Source organism: Ornithodoros turicata, chromosome 1, assembly GCF_037126465.1.
Source record: "Ornithodoros turicata isolate Travis chromosome 1, ASM3712646v1, whole genome shotgun sequence".
In the NCBI taxonomy this organism is placed as follows: Eukaryota; Metazoa; Arthropoda; class Arachnida; order Ixodida; family Argasidae; genus Ornithodoros; species Ornithodoros turicata.
Window position 1 is genome coordinate 133669594 of NC_088201.1, and position 19136 is coordinate 133688729.

Genomic DNA, 19136 nt, shown 5'->3' on the forward strand with positions numbered 1-19136 from the left:
ATTTGGTAGCCGCTCGCCAGTCGCTTTACTTGAGGTTCGCCCCCTCGCGATTATTCCTTCTTCAAAACATGCGTGCATTTGCATGCACAACAGCTGAAGGAATACATTTAATCACAAGAATTCTAGTGCTTTGAGCAAATTGTGTTGCAGTTCATGATAGAGCACTGCAATTCAGCTGGCACGGGCACTTTGCTGGCGGCTCACACGCAATTAGACAGGCAAAAGCAGTGGGCAGAATTATTCACGATATTAAATTCTCGGCGAAGGAGCTCTCAGGACAGTTGACAAGTGGGGCAATGTAAGCTTTAGGCAGACCTTTGTGTATTGTGCTGATAATCTGAACATGGATGATAGTGAAATATAGCCTCGGCGGTGAAGCAGTTTCTCGAAGGATGTCTCATTTGATACAAAAACGCGTTCTTGCCCTATCTAAGCACCGGCGCCACCTGTGGCGGTGTAACTTGCAGCCATCTCGACAGCTCTCCCTCCGCTTAACGACAGGGTGGACGCTGTCGTTCCCCTGGGCGACACCGTCGTTAATGGGCGATGCGTTTGGAGCGCAAGGAATACCAAATTCTCATCGGTAGCGTTGCGTCACATATCACGTGCTCTCGCTCCCGAAGGACACGTTCGCGCTACTGACATAGCCTGGACAAGCCTCGCTCGTGTGGACTCCCGAGTCTTCGACATCGCGGAACTGTCAGGTCCTCCGTCGTCCGACAAGGCGCTGACGGCACTTGAAGATTTTCTGCATACAATCGGGCTTATGGACATTCGTGACACGCTGCATGTGCGCCCCCAGCGATTTCGACATTTTACACTCACTTAACTTTTGAACAACATGTTGAACTGCATCATTTTAACTCATTCATCTGTTTCTATTTTCTGTGTGTAAGCGTAGTGGGGGGGATTTATTGACGAAAAAAAAAAAAGAAAAAAGAAAGCCATGCAGCAAGCCGGCTTGCTATTCCCTAAAAAAGAAAAAAGAAAAAAGAAAGGAAAAATATGAGCAAGAGAAATGGAAATAACAAAAAGATAAATAAATAAATGAAAACAAGGAAAGTCGAAAAAGACACTCGGCTCACAGGCAGCCTAGGAGGCCCGTGTCGCGCAGAAAGTGGAGCACCGCTTTTGTGACTCTCCACTGGTTAGCTCGCTGCACAGGGCCAAGGAGTGTTGCGAGAGAAACGTCTGTCCGTCCGTCCGTGCACCCAAGGTCTGAGAGGTGTTGCCAGAGCACGGCCCGCCGATGGTGGTGACACTGACAGTGGAGGAGCTGATGGGAGATATCGTCTTCTACGGCGCTGCACGGGCAAGTGGGAGATGAGACGGGGCCCATTTTGAACAGAAGTGAACTGGTGAGGGCAACGTTCAGCCGAAGATGATGTAGAAGGGACTCATCTTCGTGGGTACAGCGGCAGCCGATGGCAAACTCCAGTGAGGGGTCGATGGACTGCAGGAACGCATTAGGTCGCATAGCGTCTACAATGAACTGGCGGGTGCCGTCGCCGGAGAGACGCCGTATAAGCAGGAGACACGCAGACAACGGGAGCGGCAGTAGGACCACCAGCGTGTCTCGCAGCCACGTCAGCACAGGTGTTTCCGTGTAGCTCTGTATGCCCGGGTACCCACTGATGGTAGATACGGTGGTCGACCAAGGAGAGTTGGCCGTACTCCTGAAGTACCATGGTACGCAGATCACTCACGACACTAGGGTGGTATGCTGACAGGAGCGCCAAAGACGCCTTGCTGTCCGTTAGGACGACCCACGCATCAGGCACAGATTCAGCAATATGCCGCAGAGCGGCCAGCAGTCCGAGCAGCTCCGCATCTGTGGAGGACACTGTGTAGGGAAGTCGGAGGGCGAGGTCACGGTTTTCCTGCGAGACGTAGTAGGCCGCTGCTTATGACTGATTCGCTACCGATTCATCAGTATAAATGGCGCGCCTCAGCGGATAGGCCGAACTGAGATGCTCGAGCGCGAGCTGTCGGGCTACTGTCACAGGCACATCGTTCTTTCTCTGGAGACCGGGGATAGTGGCACAGGTCTCGGGTCTTGCAAGCGTCCACATCGCAGGGGCGTGCGAGGATAGGGAGAAATGTGCGGGGACGGATCCTTTGAGGCGAACGAGAGCACGACCCAAAGTCAGAGGCCCCGCAGTCTTCGTCGACGTGGCGAAGGTAGTGAAGAGGGTGCCGAGTAAGGTACCGTGCGAGAACGCGGAGGATTGCGCCGTCCCGCACGACATCGATCGGCGGTTCGAGTGCCTCGGCCAGGACCGAGTATGTCTCGGTGGTCGAATGGACTCCCAAGCAGACGCGGAGGCTCCTGGCTTGGCTAAAGAGGAGATCTCGATTTCTGCTTCGGCTGATACCATGCAAGATGGGAAGGCTATACCAGAGAGAACCCAGCACGAGGGATTGGTGGACACAGCGGAGGTCAGCGAAGGACGGGCCCCATCGTAAACCAGCGAGGCAACGAAGAACCGCCACGTAGCTGTTGATCTTGGTGGAGGAAGACTTAATGTAGCGAGACCAAGAAAGGTCGCGCTCGACTACCACGCCCAGGTACTTGCAGTACGGGACAAATGGCAGTGGTGAACGTTCAATGACGAGCAGGAACCTCGTGAAGGATCGACGAGTGAGCACCATGGTCACAGTCTTGCTGGGTGAAACGGAGAGACCGCGGTCGGTGAGATACGCGACGATAATATCTAAGCCTCCCTGCAGTTGATGCTGAATGGTATCGCGGCGAGCGGCAGATGTCCATAAGCAGATGTCGTCGGCATATAGCGTGAGACGCGTGTGGTGGGGCAGCAGTGCTGGAAGAGAGGCCATGATAACGTTGAAGAGCAGGGGGCTGAGCACACTTCCTCGAGGAACGCCTCTGCTAACAGGGTGGGGGTTAGTGTCCCCTTCCGTGGTCCGAACAAACAAGAAGCGGTCGCTCAGGAAGTCCTGGATCCAAAGAAGGGGAGCGCCTCCGATACCAGTTTCTTGCGGTGTCGCGATGAGGGCACTATGAAAAACGCTACCGTACGCTTTCTTTACGTCCAGGAAGACGGCACCAGTCATGCGACCTTCAGCCTTTGCCTGCTGCGTCTCAGTCACTAGGTCGATAACATAGCGTACTAGGGTAGGCAGTTGGACTCCGTCGTAACTCGCCCCCCCCCCACTTTTTTTTCTTTCTTCGCAACATCATGAGCAAGACTGATTACGGATCGGCCTCGGTTACAAGATGGAGGAAAATTCGAGTACCGTTCGATTCGACACCCTGACATGTGATGTAGATCATCTAGAATTGGTGATGAGACGGTCATTACAAGAGTCATTTGTTATGGGAAAATTTATTCAAAGCGTAGATTAAACAACCAAAGAGTTATTTTATTACAGAAGAATATCTGCAATAATGGCTGCTACAAGTGGATAACTACACTGGATACTTATAGTATAGTGGATACAAGTGGATCAGCAATCGTTCAGGGCTTCGTCGTCCCAGTCAGAAGCTTGGCTCTTTAACATTTCATCGTGGCCCATATTGCACTGTGAAGACATGCAGACCTATGAACACAAGAAATACAGTAAGTCACGACAACAATGAACACCAGGAATGTCTATAATAACGTACACATAATTACAAAATATGATGGTATACTACCCTAACTGAGATGCACAAGCACGATACCCACGTAAATACCACAAACGCTTTGTCGGATCACGAGAAACATTAACGAATGTGAACAAGTTGCGTGGTGACAATAAAATCTGTTCGGCTATTTGCAACTCTCACTCGTCGTCATTTGGAGCAGTCGCGTAGTCAGAGGGGGGTGTTTAGTGGGTTCTCACCCCTCCGGGAAGGCGTGCCTTTGATAGTGCATTTGAGAAAGGAAAATTAGTGTGAAATCCTCTTCCCCAATGCAAAGTCCACATAGAACCCCTCCCCATATATATTTTTCCCATTAACATGATATATGCGAAGTACCACTCCTGATATGTGGAAAGACTAATGTATTTTTATTTATGTAATAAATACTGCAGGATCGATCCCAAGCAGGTGTGATAATAAAAAAAAACACGCACTAGACAGTAGAAGTGTCGGGTCGCTAATAATGTCGCTTGCACCCTTGCCACACAACTAGAACTATACCATGGAATCAAGCAAGCCTGAGCGTTACGACCACCATTGAGTTCAATAACCAAAGGCAGGGGTATAGAACTGTCACAGACGATTCGTGACTTCATATCAAGATACGAACACTTCAGTTAACACGTTAGTAACCGCAGAGTCATTTTATTTGGCGGCAGTTTTAGTAATTATAATTCTACACTCTAAGAAAAAAAGGTATGATTTTCTACCCATTTCGGCAGAGCTGCATTGCAACCACATTTCTACTCCAACCTGTTTTACCTTTTGGGTATAAATGGAGAGAAAACAAACTACAGAGCAGAATATGTCGTTCTACCAGCTTGGGTAGGAAATTCTACCATCTTCTCTGAGAGCAAACGCGAGAGAGAGGAGCATGGGAAAGGGACGCCGCCGCTTATACCCGCGGGGGAGAAGTCGCGTGTGGATCGCCACAAAATGGTAGAAGTACTGTCCTGCTGCAATTTCGGGTAGGAAATTCTACCTTTTTTTCTTAGAGTGTAAGAATAATATTTCAACACTTTATGTTGTGGGGGCACATCATTTGTGGGAAGCGCCACAAGTGCACCTTCTTGCGAAAAAACAACAACGGCAAGCCACTCTGCCTACGATCACTTTGCCATAATTAATGTAACTACATAAGCATCATAAAAGAGCGTGCTCTTCCTGTTTTTCAACAAATCACGGGTCAGAAACAACGCTACCTCACTTTTAGAAAACAAGAGTGGAGCAGTCACACATTTTAGGAGGTAATAGTTGTCGCATAGGTTGTGCCTGAAGGGTTGCAAAGTTCTACTTACTACCTACGAATGATAGGGTTACCACTTCTGATTCAGTGACGAAGGGGGGCGCACGCCTTTTTGTAACAATTTGGATATATTATAATTGATTTTACCACCATTTTGCATGCGCTATGTTGACCTAGGTGCTAACTATAGAAGTCACCACCTTTTCACTCCCTTTTTTCTCAGACAGCAGATACAAGAAGCCTGCTTAATGCCTATACAATCACACTCCTTCTGCCAGCTCCCGCTGGCACCCAATCACCGAAGACATTTTTTGTAAGCAGGCTTTCCGTGATTCCCCGTGTGGCCGACGGCGACTCGTTACCATCGTTACGGCCGCTGAAAGTACGGTCGTGATTGGCGAACTCTTAACGGGGTCCGGAAACGTGTGTGCGGCCGATACACGGTAATGTTCTCCAGCGCCCCACGCTGTACTTGGCCAGGTTGCTCTTTCGAAAACAGCTTACATATTAAATAAACGAGTCTCGAAGATTCACACGTCCTCTGCAGCTAAGGAAGCTCCATCGATAGCAACATCATGATGAAGTAAGTCAGGCAGACAGATGGCAGCGCAGCGCAAGCGATTCTCTCCAAGCTCGTATGCTTCGCGTTCGCATGCAGCATGGTGAATGATATACTCCTCAAAGTCAAAACTCCTCGATAAATACGCCGGCTTTCGCTCACCAGTGTGTTAATGCGACCACGTACAAATATATCTAATTACCATGTTGTCTGAGCAGTGTACTCCGTCGGGAAGTGTCTTTGTATAGTTTAGGCCATTTTCATTGAGGCACTCAATTGTGCAATTCCCGACCATTGTTGTCCGAGGGCCAGCGACCTACATGGAAGAAGAGGCATATTTGTATCAACGAAAATCGTAGAAACAAAATATCTGCTGTATGATGACCAGAAAAAAAGGGAGCAATAGGCGCGCACAACGAATGTGTTCATTGGCTTTATATGTAGTGAGCGACAAGGAGGACACGGGATGCGCGAACTCAATAAACGTTCATTCTAGGTCCAATCCTCCAAGGAAAAGGTTGCCTTAGTCCCTACTGTGATTAGGCACACTACATTTCGGCGCAGTCGATACGATGTGAGTTCAATTTTCCACGAAGCCTGCTGGCGACGCAAGCTTCATTCTGGAGAGCTACCAAGTTGACGACATCCTAAGGCCGTATAATGGGATCTTCTGTGCAGTTTACATAGACGATATCGTGGTATACTCCCGTACCCGGGAAGACCACAGCAACCATTTATCTCAGGTACTAACGGCACTGAGCAACGCAGGAGTAAAAGCCAACTTTAAGAAGAGCAAGTTATTCCAGGAGAGAGTCACAGCAGTTGGATAGCCTGCATCTGCACTCGCTCCTTCGTTTTGGAAGCGACCGGGCAGCTCTTGTGCTGAACCTACACTTGGTCTGTCTCAGTCAGCGGCGCACACTTTTGCACCACTGATCGCCACTCCCTTGAACTAGTGCCGGTGGTGCAGGACAAATCTAAGATACCTAACGCTCTTCGATTTGGCCTGTACCTCCTGCACTAGATCACAGGAGTGCCGATGTGGTACAAGCGCGTGTGCCGGCGACTGAGACGGTGCAAGTGTAGGTTCAGCACTAGCGCTGCGCGGTAGCTTCCAAAACGGACAAGCAAGTGGTGGAGCAGGCTGGTCGTCCGCTGTAACTGTCCGCTGTCCACTGTAATGTTCTTTGTGCTTGGTGTCCTTTTCATATATACTGTTTGTGTGTGTTGTGCATCATTCGTTCTAGTAGTCATTCGGATAAATGTTTTTTTTTTTTTATGGCTCTGCATCTTTAGGCAGTGAGTGGACGACGTACGCATTCTACTAGCTTGCACGGAAGGAAGGGAAGATCGTAATCGTGTTCCCGGCAGTCACGAGAAAGCTGTGACTCATACTACGAACGCGAGTTCTTCCTATTTCTCCTACTTGGTCCTTCATCTCTTTATATATTTTGATGTAGCACACTACAAAAAGCAACACTGAAGCCTCCTTAGTTTAATATGTGTCGTGTAGCTATGAGGAAGACAAAGACTAGTGTGGGTTTTGGTGCGCGAGCTACAGAGTGCGTGACTGGGTGGAACATTAAACGTGTTATCGTTGTACCGGGCAGTCGCTTCTGAGTCACTCCCATAAGTCGTACCGCTCGACTACGACATGGTGGCAGCGGCTGGTGACCACTAATTGTACCCACTACTACAACTGCGGACTCACAGCGGGACAACTCGAGAAAGCCCACCACTTTTCGGCAGCTGCAGGTCATGCTCGGCGATAGAACGCCAGAAACAGCTTCCACGTCGATGGAATCTCCGCCGAGCTTTTAATCCATTCGCAGTCGAACTCCCTGACAAATTCGATTTCCGACACCCTGAAGCTTGGAAACGATGGCTTGTCAGGTGGGAACGCTACAGAGTTATTTCCGGATTGCACAAGCAAGATGCTGACACGCAAGTTAACACGTTCCTTTATGCGATGGGAAGCGAAGCCGAAGACGTCCTGATTTCGATGCGGCTCACCGATGAAGAAGCGAAGGATTACAGCAAGCTGACAGCGAGCTTCGAACGTCACTTTGTCCCAATGCGGAATGTCATCTACGAGCGCGCCCGGTTCAATCAGCGGCACCAATTGGAACATGAGGCCGTAGAAGAGTTTGTGACCGAACTGGACAACAGCCGACCATCCGCGGGGGTTTGGCCCCAAGCACTCCCTCTACTGACAGGGACTCGACGCGGTGACGTCAACGCAACACCCTGGTCAACGCGTGAGACGCCTGCAGCCATCGTGACGCGCGGAACCACGCAACGCGGGCGGACACAATGCTCAGGCACAGCACACTCCTTGTCGGTGGTGTGGCTCTCTACAAACACATGAGAGGGCAAGCAATGTAACCGCTGCAGGAAGCTTGGACACTTCGGTGCGGTTTGCCTGTCAGCCAAGACTGGCAACCAGGGGAGACAGCCGCGACGCAAATTTTCCAGTCGGCGACAGAGTCAGAATTCAAATCAGTTGTGGAGGAAGTTTTCCTTGGCGACCTGAGAGACACATCATCCAACGACCCCTGGTTCATCACGGCCCAAGTGAATGGAACGAACATTAGGTTCAAAGTGGACACTGGCGCTGATGTGACAGCTGTACCAAAATCAGCTCTGCCCCGTAGCATCCTCTCTTCTTTGCAACGGTCCACAAAGGAGCTCTATGGACCCGCAAGATCCTCTATTGACACCATAGGTCAGGTGGAAGTCGACGTCACATGGAATGGACAGACAATACGGGAGCAAATATTTGGGTAGACCAGCTATACGGGCGCTCAACGTACTGCCACAAATCCTCACAGTAGATGAATGCCCATTAGGCGACCCAGTAGCGTCCAAGTATAAAGATCTCTTCGGGCCATTAGGACACATGAAGGCGGTCTATGGAATCAAGTTAGTACCTGGTGCTACACCGCATGCAGCCAATTATCCAAGACGAGTTCCCATTCCGCTCCTACCAAGCGTGCAGGCCGAACTAAGGCGCATGTAAGATCTTGGCGTCATCAAGAAAGTAGACCACCCCACAGAATGGTGCGCGCCAATGGTCGTGGCCAAAAAGAAAGACTGGAAACTACGGATCTGCGTCGACTACGCTGAGCTCAATAAGCAGATCATACGTGAGCGACTCATCATGCCAACGGTCGAGGAGACCCTCAGCAGTATTAGAGGGACGAAACTCTTCAGCAAGCTAGACGCAAACGCGGGCTATTGGCAAGCGCCTCTCTCACCGGAAAGCTCTGAGCTCATCACGTTTATCACCCCGCTTGGGCGATATCAGTTTCTGCGTCTACCATTCGGAATCTCGACAGCGCCTGAATTCTTCCAACGGGAAATGCTGCGCATCTTAGAAGGCCTAGAAGGGACAGTGTGTCATATGGACGATATCCTCATTTACGGCAATGACGAAGCTGAGCACGATCGACGCCTGAACGCCGTGCTCAGTAGGTTGAAGAAAGCCGGTGTTACACTCAGCTACAAAAAGTGCCAGTTCCGCAAAACGAGGATACCTTTTCTTGGGCACATTCTCGTCGCAAAGGGTATATCGTCTGACCCTGAGAAAACTGAAGCCGTCAGAAAAATGCCACCACCGAAAAATGTTGCCGAACTGCGTTCATTTTTCGGTATGATAAATTACCTGATGAAGTTCATACCTGGCCTAGCGGAAAAGACGAAACCGTTAAGGGACCTTCTCTCGTCAGACGCAGCCTGGATGTGGAGCCCTCAGCAACGGGGTGCTTTCGAAGGCATCAAAGACGAATTGACAAGAACTCCGGTCCTCACATATTACTCTCCCAACAGACAGCTCACGTTGTCAGTCGACGCATCGTCGTATGGCCTAGGCGCGGTGCTACTTCAAGAAGACTGGGATGGACACCATCGTCCTGTAGCGTACGCATCTCGGGCACTAAGCAAGACTGAACAGCGTTACGCGCAGGTGGAAAAGGAAGCTCTTGCAATTACGTGGGCCTGCGACAAATTTCGAATGTACGTCTTGGGACTACGCTTTCATGAGCACACTGACCACAAACTTCTGGTGCCAATTTTTTCCACGAAGAGGCTCGATGAACTTACTCCTCGCCTGCAGCGCCTGCGGTTACACACGCTGGAGTACGATTTCGCCATCTCACACGTACCGGGAGAACAACTCTTCACAGCTGATGTACTCTCCAGGAATCCGGTAATATGTAACGGGGACACGGATGCATACCTTGCAAGTGCAATTGAAGAGTACGAGGCTCTCACAATCGACCTTCTACCTGCTTCAGACATATGCTAGAACAGATCAGGAAAGCCTCGGCACAGGACAAGACTTTAAAGCTCATCGCCGAGTACTGCACGACGCAGTGGCCTCCAGATGCAGTTCTCTCCCCAGAGTGTCAGAAGTTCGCCAGCGTCGCGGACGAACTAGCCGTGGTCGACGGTCTCCTACTAAAGGGAGGACGACTTGTCATTCCGCAAGCCATGAGACACGAGGTGCTGGCCAGTCTACACACGGGACATCAAGGCGTCACAAGATGCCGCGCGAGAGCTAGAGAAGTTGCGTGGTGGCCAGGCATCAGTGAACATCTACAAGACTTCATCAAGCGGTGTCCCACTTGCCAGATACCAGGTACAGAGCCCCTGATGCAGACACCCCTCCCGGAGCGGCCATGGACGGTATTGGGCATGGACCTTTTCTACACAAATCGACAAAACTATCTCGTGGTCGTAGAAAGTTTTTTGAAATCTCTCACCTCAAGACGACAACAGCTGCGGACATCATTGCAGAACTACGACCTATGTTCGCTCGCTTTGGCATCCCGGAAGTCGTACGATCAGACAACGGCCCACAGTTTACGTCGGCAGAATTCAAACGGTTTCTTGCGACGTGTGGCGCTACACACGTTACGTCAAGCCCATACTACCCCCAAAGCAACCGGCAGGCAGAACGGGCCGTACAGACAGCGAAATCCTTTATAGCCAAATCACCGGATATCCATGAAGCATTACTGGCTCATCGAACAACACCAGGAACATGCGGATATTCTCCCGCTCAACTGCTAATGGGCCGACAGCTCCGTTGCAACGTACCGGTCATGCCTACGACGCTGGCTCCTTGTTGGCCGCATCTACAAAGGTATCGAAAACGATACGAACAGGAACAACGCAGCCGCGCGACGGCCTACAATCAACGACGCAGGGCGACGGACAGACCTCGCATACAGAGCAACACAGCTGTTCGGATCTTTGCTGGCGCCGCAGCACATGGCAGAGTTTATAGTCAAGGGCCTACACCAAGGTCATACATGGTCCAGACGCCTTCTGGACTTACCAGAAGAACGACGGAACATCTTCAGGAGGAGGCGGCGGCAGCAAAGACAATGCCTTCGAGTCCGAATGGGACTGAAGAAAGCAACAACGTTGTACGTACGCGTTACGGACCAACTGTAAAAGAGCCTGAGCGCTACGGTTACAAACAGTTGTAATTTTATGCTAAACTATGTTTTACGTAGTCACTTCAAAGACTTATTGTGTTAACACCAAAACGGGGAAGGTGTCGTTTAACTATGAGGACGACAAAGACTAGTGTGGGTTTTGGTAGCGCGAGCTACAGAGTGCGTGACTGGGTGTGGAACATTAAACGTGTTATCGTTGTACCGGGCAGTCGCGTTTGAGTCACTCCCATAAGTCGTACCGCTCGACTACGACAATATATGCAAGCTTTCGCGTGGGGGACCATGGTTTTTGTATTGTGCTACATTTCTTATAGGACTTGGCTTCCCCTGTTTCATCGAGATTCAGCTATATATTTTGATTAAAGAATTATTCTCAGCCGCTCCAAAAGCCTGCGTCATTTGCCGCGGTGAAGACAAGCGTAATAATTAATGATCCCCAAGCAGCCGTATCCGTTCGGTTACGTCGCAAAATAAAATCGCACTATCCCACGCGTTTATCGTGACCATACAACTTCACTTCGCGCACATGCTGGAAGGAACAGTCAGTGTACCACCATATACCAATATTCATGACACAGACGCGGACCCGTGCCGTATGTTCCACGTGCATTCGCTTCCTATCCAGCAAGCGCAGACAGGCCGTCCACTCGTGCAGAACTAGTGCTGGGCCATTATTAGTTCGAGGAGTGTAGCCAAATCAAAGATACCTCTAGAAATGGCATAAAATTTGTCACCGCTGCGCCAAGTAGTAGTATGTTCGGTAGCGTGAGGAATGCTTCTCAGCGAGGTATGCCGCCAGAAGTTCCCTGTCGAACGTGCTGTACCTCGTACCAGCGGGCATGGGAGCATTAGAAAAGAAAGCGAGCGGGTACCCGCCTTCACAGAGTTCTTGACAGAGAACTGCACCAACAGCAGTGCCAGATAAGCCCACCATAAGGGCAGTTCGTGCGAGGGGGCTTGGGGACGCCAGAAGAGTGGCCGAAGCGAGTTGAGTCATGATGGACGTGAAGTCTTCGGATGCACCGCTCGTACAGGGAAGTATACGGCAGACGATGCTTTGCTCTGACGCAAGAAAGCTTCAAGGGGTCGTAAGGCATGGGCACGGTGTGGAAGGAAACGTCGATAAAAGTTGACCAGTCCCCTAAATGGCGTAGTTTGCGCATAGTTTGAGGCTGCGGAATCTTCACGGTGGCGTCAACCGTTTCTGTCGTTTTCAACGTAGTTTCTGCCGCACCGGGGCAATGCTTTCAGCAGAGACGATGTGGCCGAGGAATTCCAAAGAGGTGTAGAGGTGGTGGTGTCACTCTACATGAGTCCTGAGGGCGTTGCGATGAGTGCGCCGCGGTGAATTCACGTCGTCGCCTAGCGATTCTTCGGAAGAACGGTGCACCAGTTGATGATTCGTTGGAGAAGTCTTTGCCACCTATATATTCCCACTGCCTACATCAGTTACTGCTGCAGTCAGACGGTGCACATTCTTAGGCATCGTGTTCAGTTGGTTCGGAGGAGTAACTTCTGGGCGGTGTGGTTCATCCGTTGTCTTCACTTCCGACTGCCCACGCCGTGCGAATCTGCGACGTTCAGTGCCATCTATTGACTACAGCGACAACCATATCCACGCACTCCTACGGTTTAAAGATTAAAACCTGCAGTAACAAGACACGGACGAGGGAGGCAATACACAAACGCTGGAACGCGGCACTTAACCATTGACCTAACACCCTCATACGCGTAAGATCATACGCGTCGCAGCGCATGCGCATACGCAGTTGTGAAGCGGGTCTATTTCCAGCAAGGAGCACCGACCAGGAAATATTGAAAGTAGCCATGATTGATAAACTAATGATTTATTATTAAAGGGACAGCGAAAGACTTTTTCATAAATTTTCAATTTCTCGCTAGAGCTTGTTGCTGCACGCAATCAGTTCCACATAAGGCCCATTGTTCGACATAGTTCACAAAAAACTGTATCTACGACCAATAAAAATGTACTGTGATGCCTACTAGTCGAGAACTCAGCACACTCCTCGTTTGTCCCCCCTTTCTGTCGGTCCTGGCCACACTCTGAAAACATTACATTGCATTGCACAACGCATTGCACGCTATGCGCCAACCATTGCCACGAATGATATAGTTGTCGCTTCTGATTCAAAGAAAGATGGGGGCGTACGCCTTTTCGTGTCAATAATTGACACAAAAAGGTGTTCGCCTCCCTCGCTCTTCGAATCAGAAGCGATGACCCTATCATTTGTGGCAATGGTTGGCGCAGAGCGTGCTATGCGGTGAAGTTCAGTTTTTAGAGTGCACCATCGGCTTGTACTGGGGTTCACGGCTGATGCTCATTGTTCTGTATTCCAAAATAACTACGGCAATTTTTGCCCCAAATAGATATTTGTTTGATACGTCGTATTGATCAACAGTCTGACACGTGTATTCACCCTCACCTGTATTCACCGTGTATTCAGAGCTCACGGCGTGGCGCTCGTTGGCACACCGTAACCAAACCAAGCTCGAACGTGGTTGACACATGGTCTATTGTGTAATATGTTTATTCTTGGCTACATGGGTTACAGGATACACGAGCTACAAGTTACGTGGTACATGGTTCGTGCCGCAAGCCGCAATGGCTGCGTTGTAGTGCCCTGGACTCTGGAACGCTGAAAGCGGCGGCGCTGGTGTTCATCTCTGGCGTAGCCCGGTTACATTACATCCCCCTTCTTTAATTCGGGAAGCGCAATACTTCCTTCCGCATTCTACTCCCTCTTCGTGATGCGTTAATGCTGTCTTGCGACGCCTGGGGTGCTGTCACTCCCAGTGGTTCCCGACACACCTCCTTTGCGTTCGGTGTGGCAACATAAGAAAGTCGTATGTCCTCGCGGTTCCTCCTTAAAGTGCCACCCAGGAATAAAAAAACAGCGTTTATTTTATTTAGTCCATAAAAAGAAGGCGCCTCAAGGATTCTGTACGCGATATTTCAATCCTGTTTACGAACGCTGTGCACTTCTGTCAAGTTTTGAAGATCTGCTGAGCCTCCACAAGTTTCGATGACGTGAGGAGCAGGTGATGTAATCATAAGCCCACAAATTGCAGTAATGTCATGTTCTGTAGAGGGCACTCGTCTCCTAGCAACGACGCCGGCGTCTGGGAAGGCTACATGGTGGAGAAGTCACGTACCTGACGCTGATCGAAAGAGGGGGAAATAGGAGAGGTGTCTTCTCCCTCCTTGTGTTTTATCGCAAGTCGAAGCGGTCTGTTGAGTATGTCACGTGGGCCTCCGCTAACGAAGTGCAAAAAGTGAGCCGCCCGGAAGACGCGAAGGGCGACAACATTGCCAGATGAGAGCTTGCCGCTCCGTTGGAGCCTAACATGACGTCATAGTTCTCAAAAGTAAAAATTAATTTACTCTAGCTTTCGCATTACGTAGAGCCAGAATATTTTGCAGGAATATAAAGTGAGACAATAAGATTTCGGTAACGTAACTTTAGTAGGATTTCGAAGACACGAGAATTAGTCCGGAGTGGCACTCTAATGTGGACCCATCGACGCTGCGTAGTACGTAGGATCCAGGGTTGTAAAGTAACTAGATACAAATAATTGAATATTTGTAACTAAATACTTTTTGTGGTAATTGTACTCTTTTTCGATTTCATTTTATTTTATGTAACTGTATCTGTAACTAAGTTACAAATTTCAGTAACTTGTATTTGAAATCAATTACTTTTAGCAATTACTTTTGCCCAGACTCTGCACTCTGCATTTCTTGGTAGAGAATCTGGCATCTAGCAACAGTGAGCGGAATCCGCCTGAGCCAACTTCCAATCCGCTACGAATCCACGTACGAAGCCAAACGCGGCTACCACATTTTCTTAGAAGCACATGGCGAAGCAAGTAGCAGCATGTAGGCGTCTGTGGCGCTGCCTCTTTTTCTTGTGTTCGCTGCGGCGACGCGTGGCTTTTGGTCTCTGGAGATGACGGAGAATAAGGACACTGAAACGTCAGAATGCTGTGATGTCACGGGGACGACTAGTGAAACCCCAATGGATTCCCTTGGCCCATGTACGAGTCTTACTTCTCGTTTCGTGGAAGGAAAGCAAACGGGAACGCAGATGTTCAATGCCGACTTTGTAAGCCAAGAGTGAAGATTCTAAGTGTGGCGTTGGGGACAACTTCCAACCTGAGGAAGCACATGATGGTGAGTTTGAGTTGAATTGTTTTATCACCAGAGTTCAGCATAATGACGAGCAATGAGAATGAGCGGGTTGCAGTTTATAGGCTTGGAGTTACTAAGACATGGCCCCTGTATGTGGACGCTGTCGTGTAATGAACGTCTGTTTTTGTATTTATGCCTGAGAATTGTGCACAATTTCACCTGTCGCAACTGCGGGATGTAGACAGCGCAAAAGCTTCGAAGACCAAATCCAAGAGGAATGCAGAAGGCAGTAAGAACAGCAGCGGCGCAAAGAAGACCAGAGTTTCAGCTCAGCCATGCACTAGAGATGTTCAGTGCCAGAGGTGGAGTTCTGTTATGTTATTTTGGTTTTGTCAGTGATTTTGATTGATTTTAAAAGAAAAAAGAAAACACTGATCACTGATTTTCCTTTCCCACACTTCAGCCAATCAACTTTTTCCGACGTCCGGAAGGTAAAATATGACATCTGACAGCCTACTGCACGAAAGTCTTGTTTTTAATGTACATAGTAAACAGTTGATGCTCTTAACCGTCTTTGTTATTTTTGATGGTGCTTTAATTTAGAAACTGCAACATCGGTTGTAATTGTCTGTTCTTGTGTTGTTGTAAACTGCCCCGTGACCCATCCATCTGCGACTATACCCACAAGCATGGGTAAATAGTATTGTAAATACACTAAAATATAATTCACTCAATGTTCTCACCTTCTTCACCGCCTCGTGTGTCAGCAATCTTCTGTATTCCTAGCCGCTACAGGGATTTGGAAATATACAGGCCTTCGATTCTGAATGTATTTAAATCTACACGAAAATTTCTGGTCCAACGAAGTCGCGTTTGATCCGTGTTCTGTCCGCCTCACTGCTCCCCATTACAAAAGGTCAGCGAGATTAATTAAAAGGGGTCCGCGAGATTGGCCAGCAGAGCTACGTGCTCTATGCCCAATATGTGGCGAGCTCCTTTTTTTTCTGTTTCCTCCTGCATGCAAAGCCCGTGAAGTATACCATGAAAAAAATAGCCGGAGCTCTTTGGCTGCACATATAGCATATGTCTGTAACTCAAACATCGCCATGCCAGTACTGGACAGCTGTTTCGGCCTTCTTGGGCCTCATCAGCATTGCCAAGATAGCACTCGCAGACGCCAAATTATCTATATCTTCCATTTCCTTTCGTAATAACTCTGAATATAACCGTGATATCGAAGATGTTATCATTTAACTACGTTGTTGTATATCCATGCTTAATAGCTATGAGTCCGCGGCCCATACCTCTTTCCCATGCTGCAGCCTGCGAAGTAGCGTTTATTCAAATCGTTCATTTTCAAGCGACCAAAGAACATACAGGAGACAAGATGACAAACAAGTCGTCTGTTGTTGTTTCGTGTTTGTTCTTTGGTCGCTTGTGGATCTACACCAACCAGCCCAATCTATATACTTCAGACATTTTGTCAAATCGTCGCCCAAGTGGAACTCACTGGCTCCAAATTGTCAATTTCCTCTATTTTAGCTCGTAGTAACTCTTGATACCAACTTGATATTGACGGTATCATCATGTAATTACGTTGTATGTATATCGTCTGCCCAGCGTAGCTGTTGGTCTTGCTGCACCCTAAGAACTCGCATTTAGTCAGTTTGTCGTCCAGAAGGCTATCACAGGCGCCAATCTGGCAATTTCACCAGCACAATCTGGAAGTTCATATCTGGAAGTTCATATCTGGAAAGTTTCATGCTCGTTCTCATAGTTATACATCACGTCTTATTCTTTATCTTGCGCGAAAGCTTCCGAGCGTGTTATCCGGTCCGGGCGCAAGAATTGTTCACCTCAGATATGTCCTCCTCTCCCTGCCCAAATCTGTTCCTCCTCACGTACTCACACACCACCTTCTAAACTTAGCTTCCTTGCGTAGTCCTCTGCTATCAGTTCAAGCCGGGTTTCAGAGAGGGTGTCCCGGAATGCGGCACTTGTGTAGAAAACTAACACGTTACTCCGGTCGTTATTCATGCAAATTATACCCTATTTTTTGTACTTCATAAAAGAAAGAAAAAAACTCAGCAGCGGAACAGCTGAAATAACACGAAAAACTATAACAACTTTATTGCGAGATGAAGACTGGGGAGTTTCATCGCCAGGGGCGATTCTCTACCCCATTGCTAGTGATGATGCGGGGAATGAAATAATCAGCCCCTTCACAATAAGGATCCAAGTCCTATGGTATTCCCAAATAATTACTCTTCTACCGATTTTCAATGTTGGCGTAATTGGAATTGCACAGTGATAAGACAGTGGTTACAGAAAATATTCTGCATAGTCGCCCCAAATTATTAATCAAGCTGGATCTCCAGCAGTGGTAAATGTAATTGCACTGCTCCTTCAGACCAACAAATAACCCATGCTTCCGAGCATTGCTTCGAACGTTCTCGTATCTGTGCTTTTTGGGGGACAGCACATAGAAAAGAGGCGAAGTCTACAAACGTTAGCAATCAGGGTGTGTTTACCTGTGGCTGGTCAACGCACCATTGAAAATGCGTATCGCACGGCGGAAAGTCGCCGTTTTCGTGGACGTCGTACGTAACGGGCTTACAGCGAGAAGAACCGGTGTTGTAGCATACGTAGTCCTCCTTGCCACTGAGCGCCTCCCTGGTGACGAAAACAGTGTAATCATGGGTGAAAAGCCACGTTTCTAGCATGCAACGATAACAAAAACTAATAACCTTGAGTTAAGTTTGTTCGGGGGCGGTGACTGTTGTCCGTCCCGATGACGTAGATACTATCGACACATTACAAAAGAGTACGACTAACAACCAGTTACATTTATTTCCAAAAGCCCCGGAGCAGCCCTACATCAGTGACGTCCAAAGAGTATCTGCCCGCGTTCCCCTTTCCAGGCCGGGGTTCGTCCCTTGAAGTCCCTAAAATCGGGGTCCGTCTCTGTTTCTCGGAACGCGCTTAACGAGCGTCCCTTGGCTCTGTATCACCATGACAAGCAGGGCCCAAGTTACTCAAGCTAGGTCAGTGCCCATCGCCATGAACTGTGGAGAGACAGTGGAGAGACACTTAACACCTCCCCACCTAAGAATGTTTTACGACACTTGTTGTCTGTAAAACATTTCCGAAAGAAACGAAAAACATCACTGCACGCACACATTGCAACGAAACCTGGATGAGACTCTGTCCTACACACCACGAAACAACCATGCATGATAGCTACACCATTACTCGAGCTCTGCGCTCATTGGCAACAAAGTGGAGGGCGGTCGCTCCGAAATGTGCGCTGTGATGCCATCTGGTCTGAAAAACATATTACTTCGTAATCCTCAAATGCCTCTACAAAACGAACTTGCAACAAATTATACTACGCAGCATTTTACTATTCCAATTTCAAGTTTGCTAGAATGCACATCAAAGATAATCAAATGTGAAAGAATATACGCGTATTACACGTTGTACTCTCAGGCAACATGAAATTCACTATGAATAAGATGAATAATGACAGATGTTCCTGAGCAATGTCACTAAGACAGCAAACTAAGATACAGCAAAATAATAGCAAAACAACGTAGAAGCGCTCTGCTTCTTACACAGACTCTCATTCCACATACTTAAGTTACATAGTGGTGCTCAGTCGTGATAAGGCATCCGCATATACATTTTGTGTCCCTTTTATATGATCAAATGCAAGGTTGTACTTTTTACAGTGCCAGTGCCCACCTAGTTAATCGAGCGCTAGAAGAGGGAGCAGATGAGAGATAAACAAGCGGATTGTGGTCCGTGATCATCCGGACTTGCGCACCAAACAGTCAGGTCTCCACTTCATTTCTGATGGTATCAACTTTTTGCTGAGAAAAGCTAATACGTCGATCATTGCCGTCGACCTCTTGAGATAGACACGCTCCGATAGCGTATTCCGACGCATCAGGTTTGAGCTGAAATTCCTTGGCAGTGTCAAGAGCTTGCAGATATGGGATCGCAGCTAGCGTTATTTTTACTAACTCAAATGCGTATTGTGCTTCCTGACTCCAAGGTATAGCATTTGG

At 48.6% G+C, this 19136-nt stretch overlaps 2 protein-coding genes across 4 annotated transcripts in view; both read right to left on the minus strand.

The window, feature by feature from the left end:
* Positions 1-1081: 1081 nt before the first annotated feature.
* Positions 1082-3075, minus strand: LOC135385517 (uncharacterized). Its single transcript, XM_064614874.1, has 3 exons — positions 1948-3075; positions 1729-1880; positions 1082-1676 (listed from the first exon to the last, which is right to left on the minus strand). The coding sequence occupies exons 1-3, from the start codon at positions 3073-3075 to the stop codon at positions 1082-1084; spliced, it is 1875 nt and encodes a 624-aa protein (XP_064470944.1).
* A 288-nt stretch (positions 3076-3363) lies between these two features.
* The window catches only part of LOC135369228 (uncharacterized), a 197821-nt gene continuing 182048 nt past the window's right edge, over positions 3364-19136 (minus strand). For 2 of the 3 annotated variants that reach the window (XM_064602855.1, XM_064602852.1), the window contains 3 exons: positions 17598-17739; positions 5654-5767; positions 3364-3561 (listed from right to left, as the gene is read on the minus strand). In XM_064602855.1, the coding sequence (XP_064458925.1) occupies positions 3469-3561; positions 5654-5767; positions 17598-17739 (349 nt within the window). In that variant the 3' untranslated portion in view covers positions 3364-3468. The remainder of the gene's footprint in view (positions 3562-5653; positions 5768-17597; positions 17740-19136) is intronic. The other variant, XM_064602860.1, reaches the window with a different exon arrangement.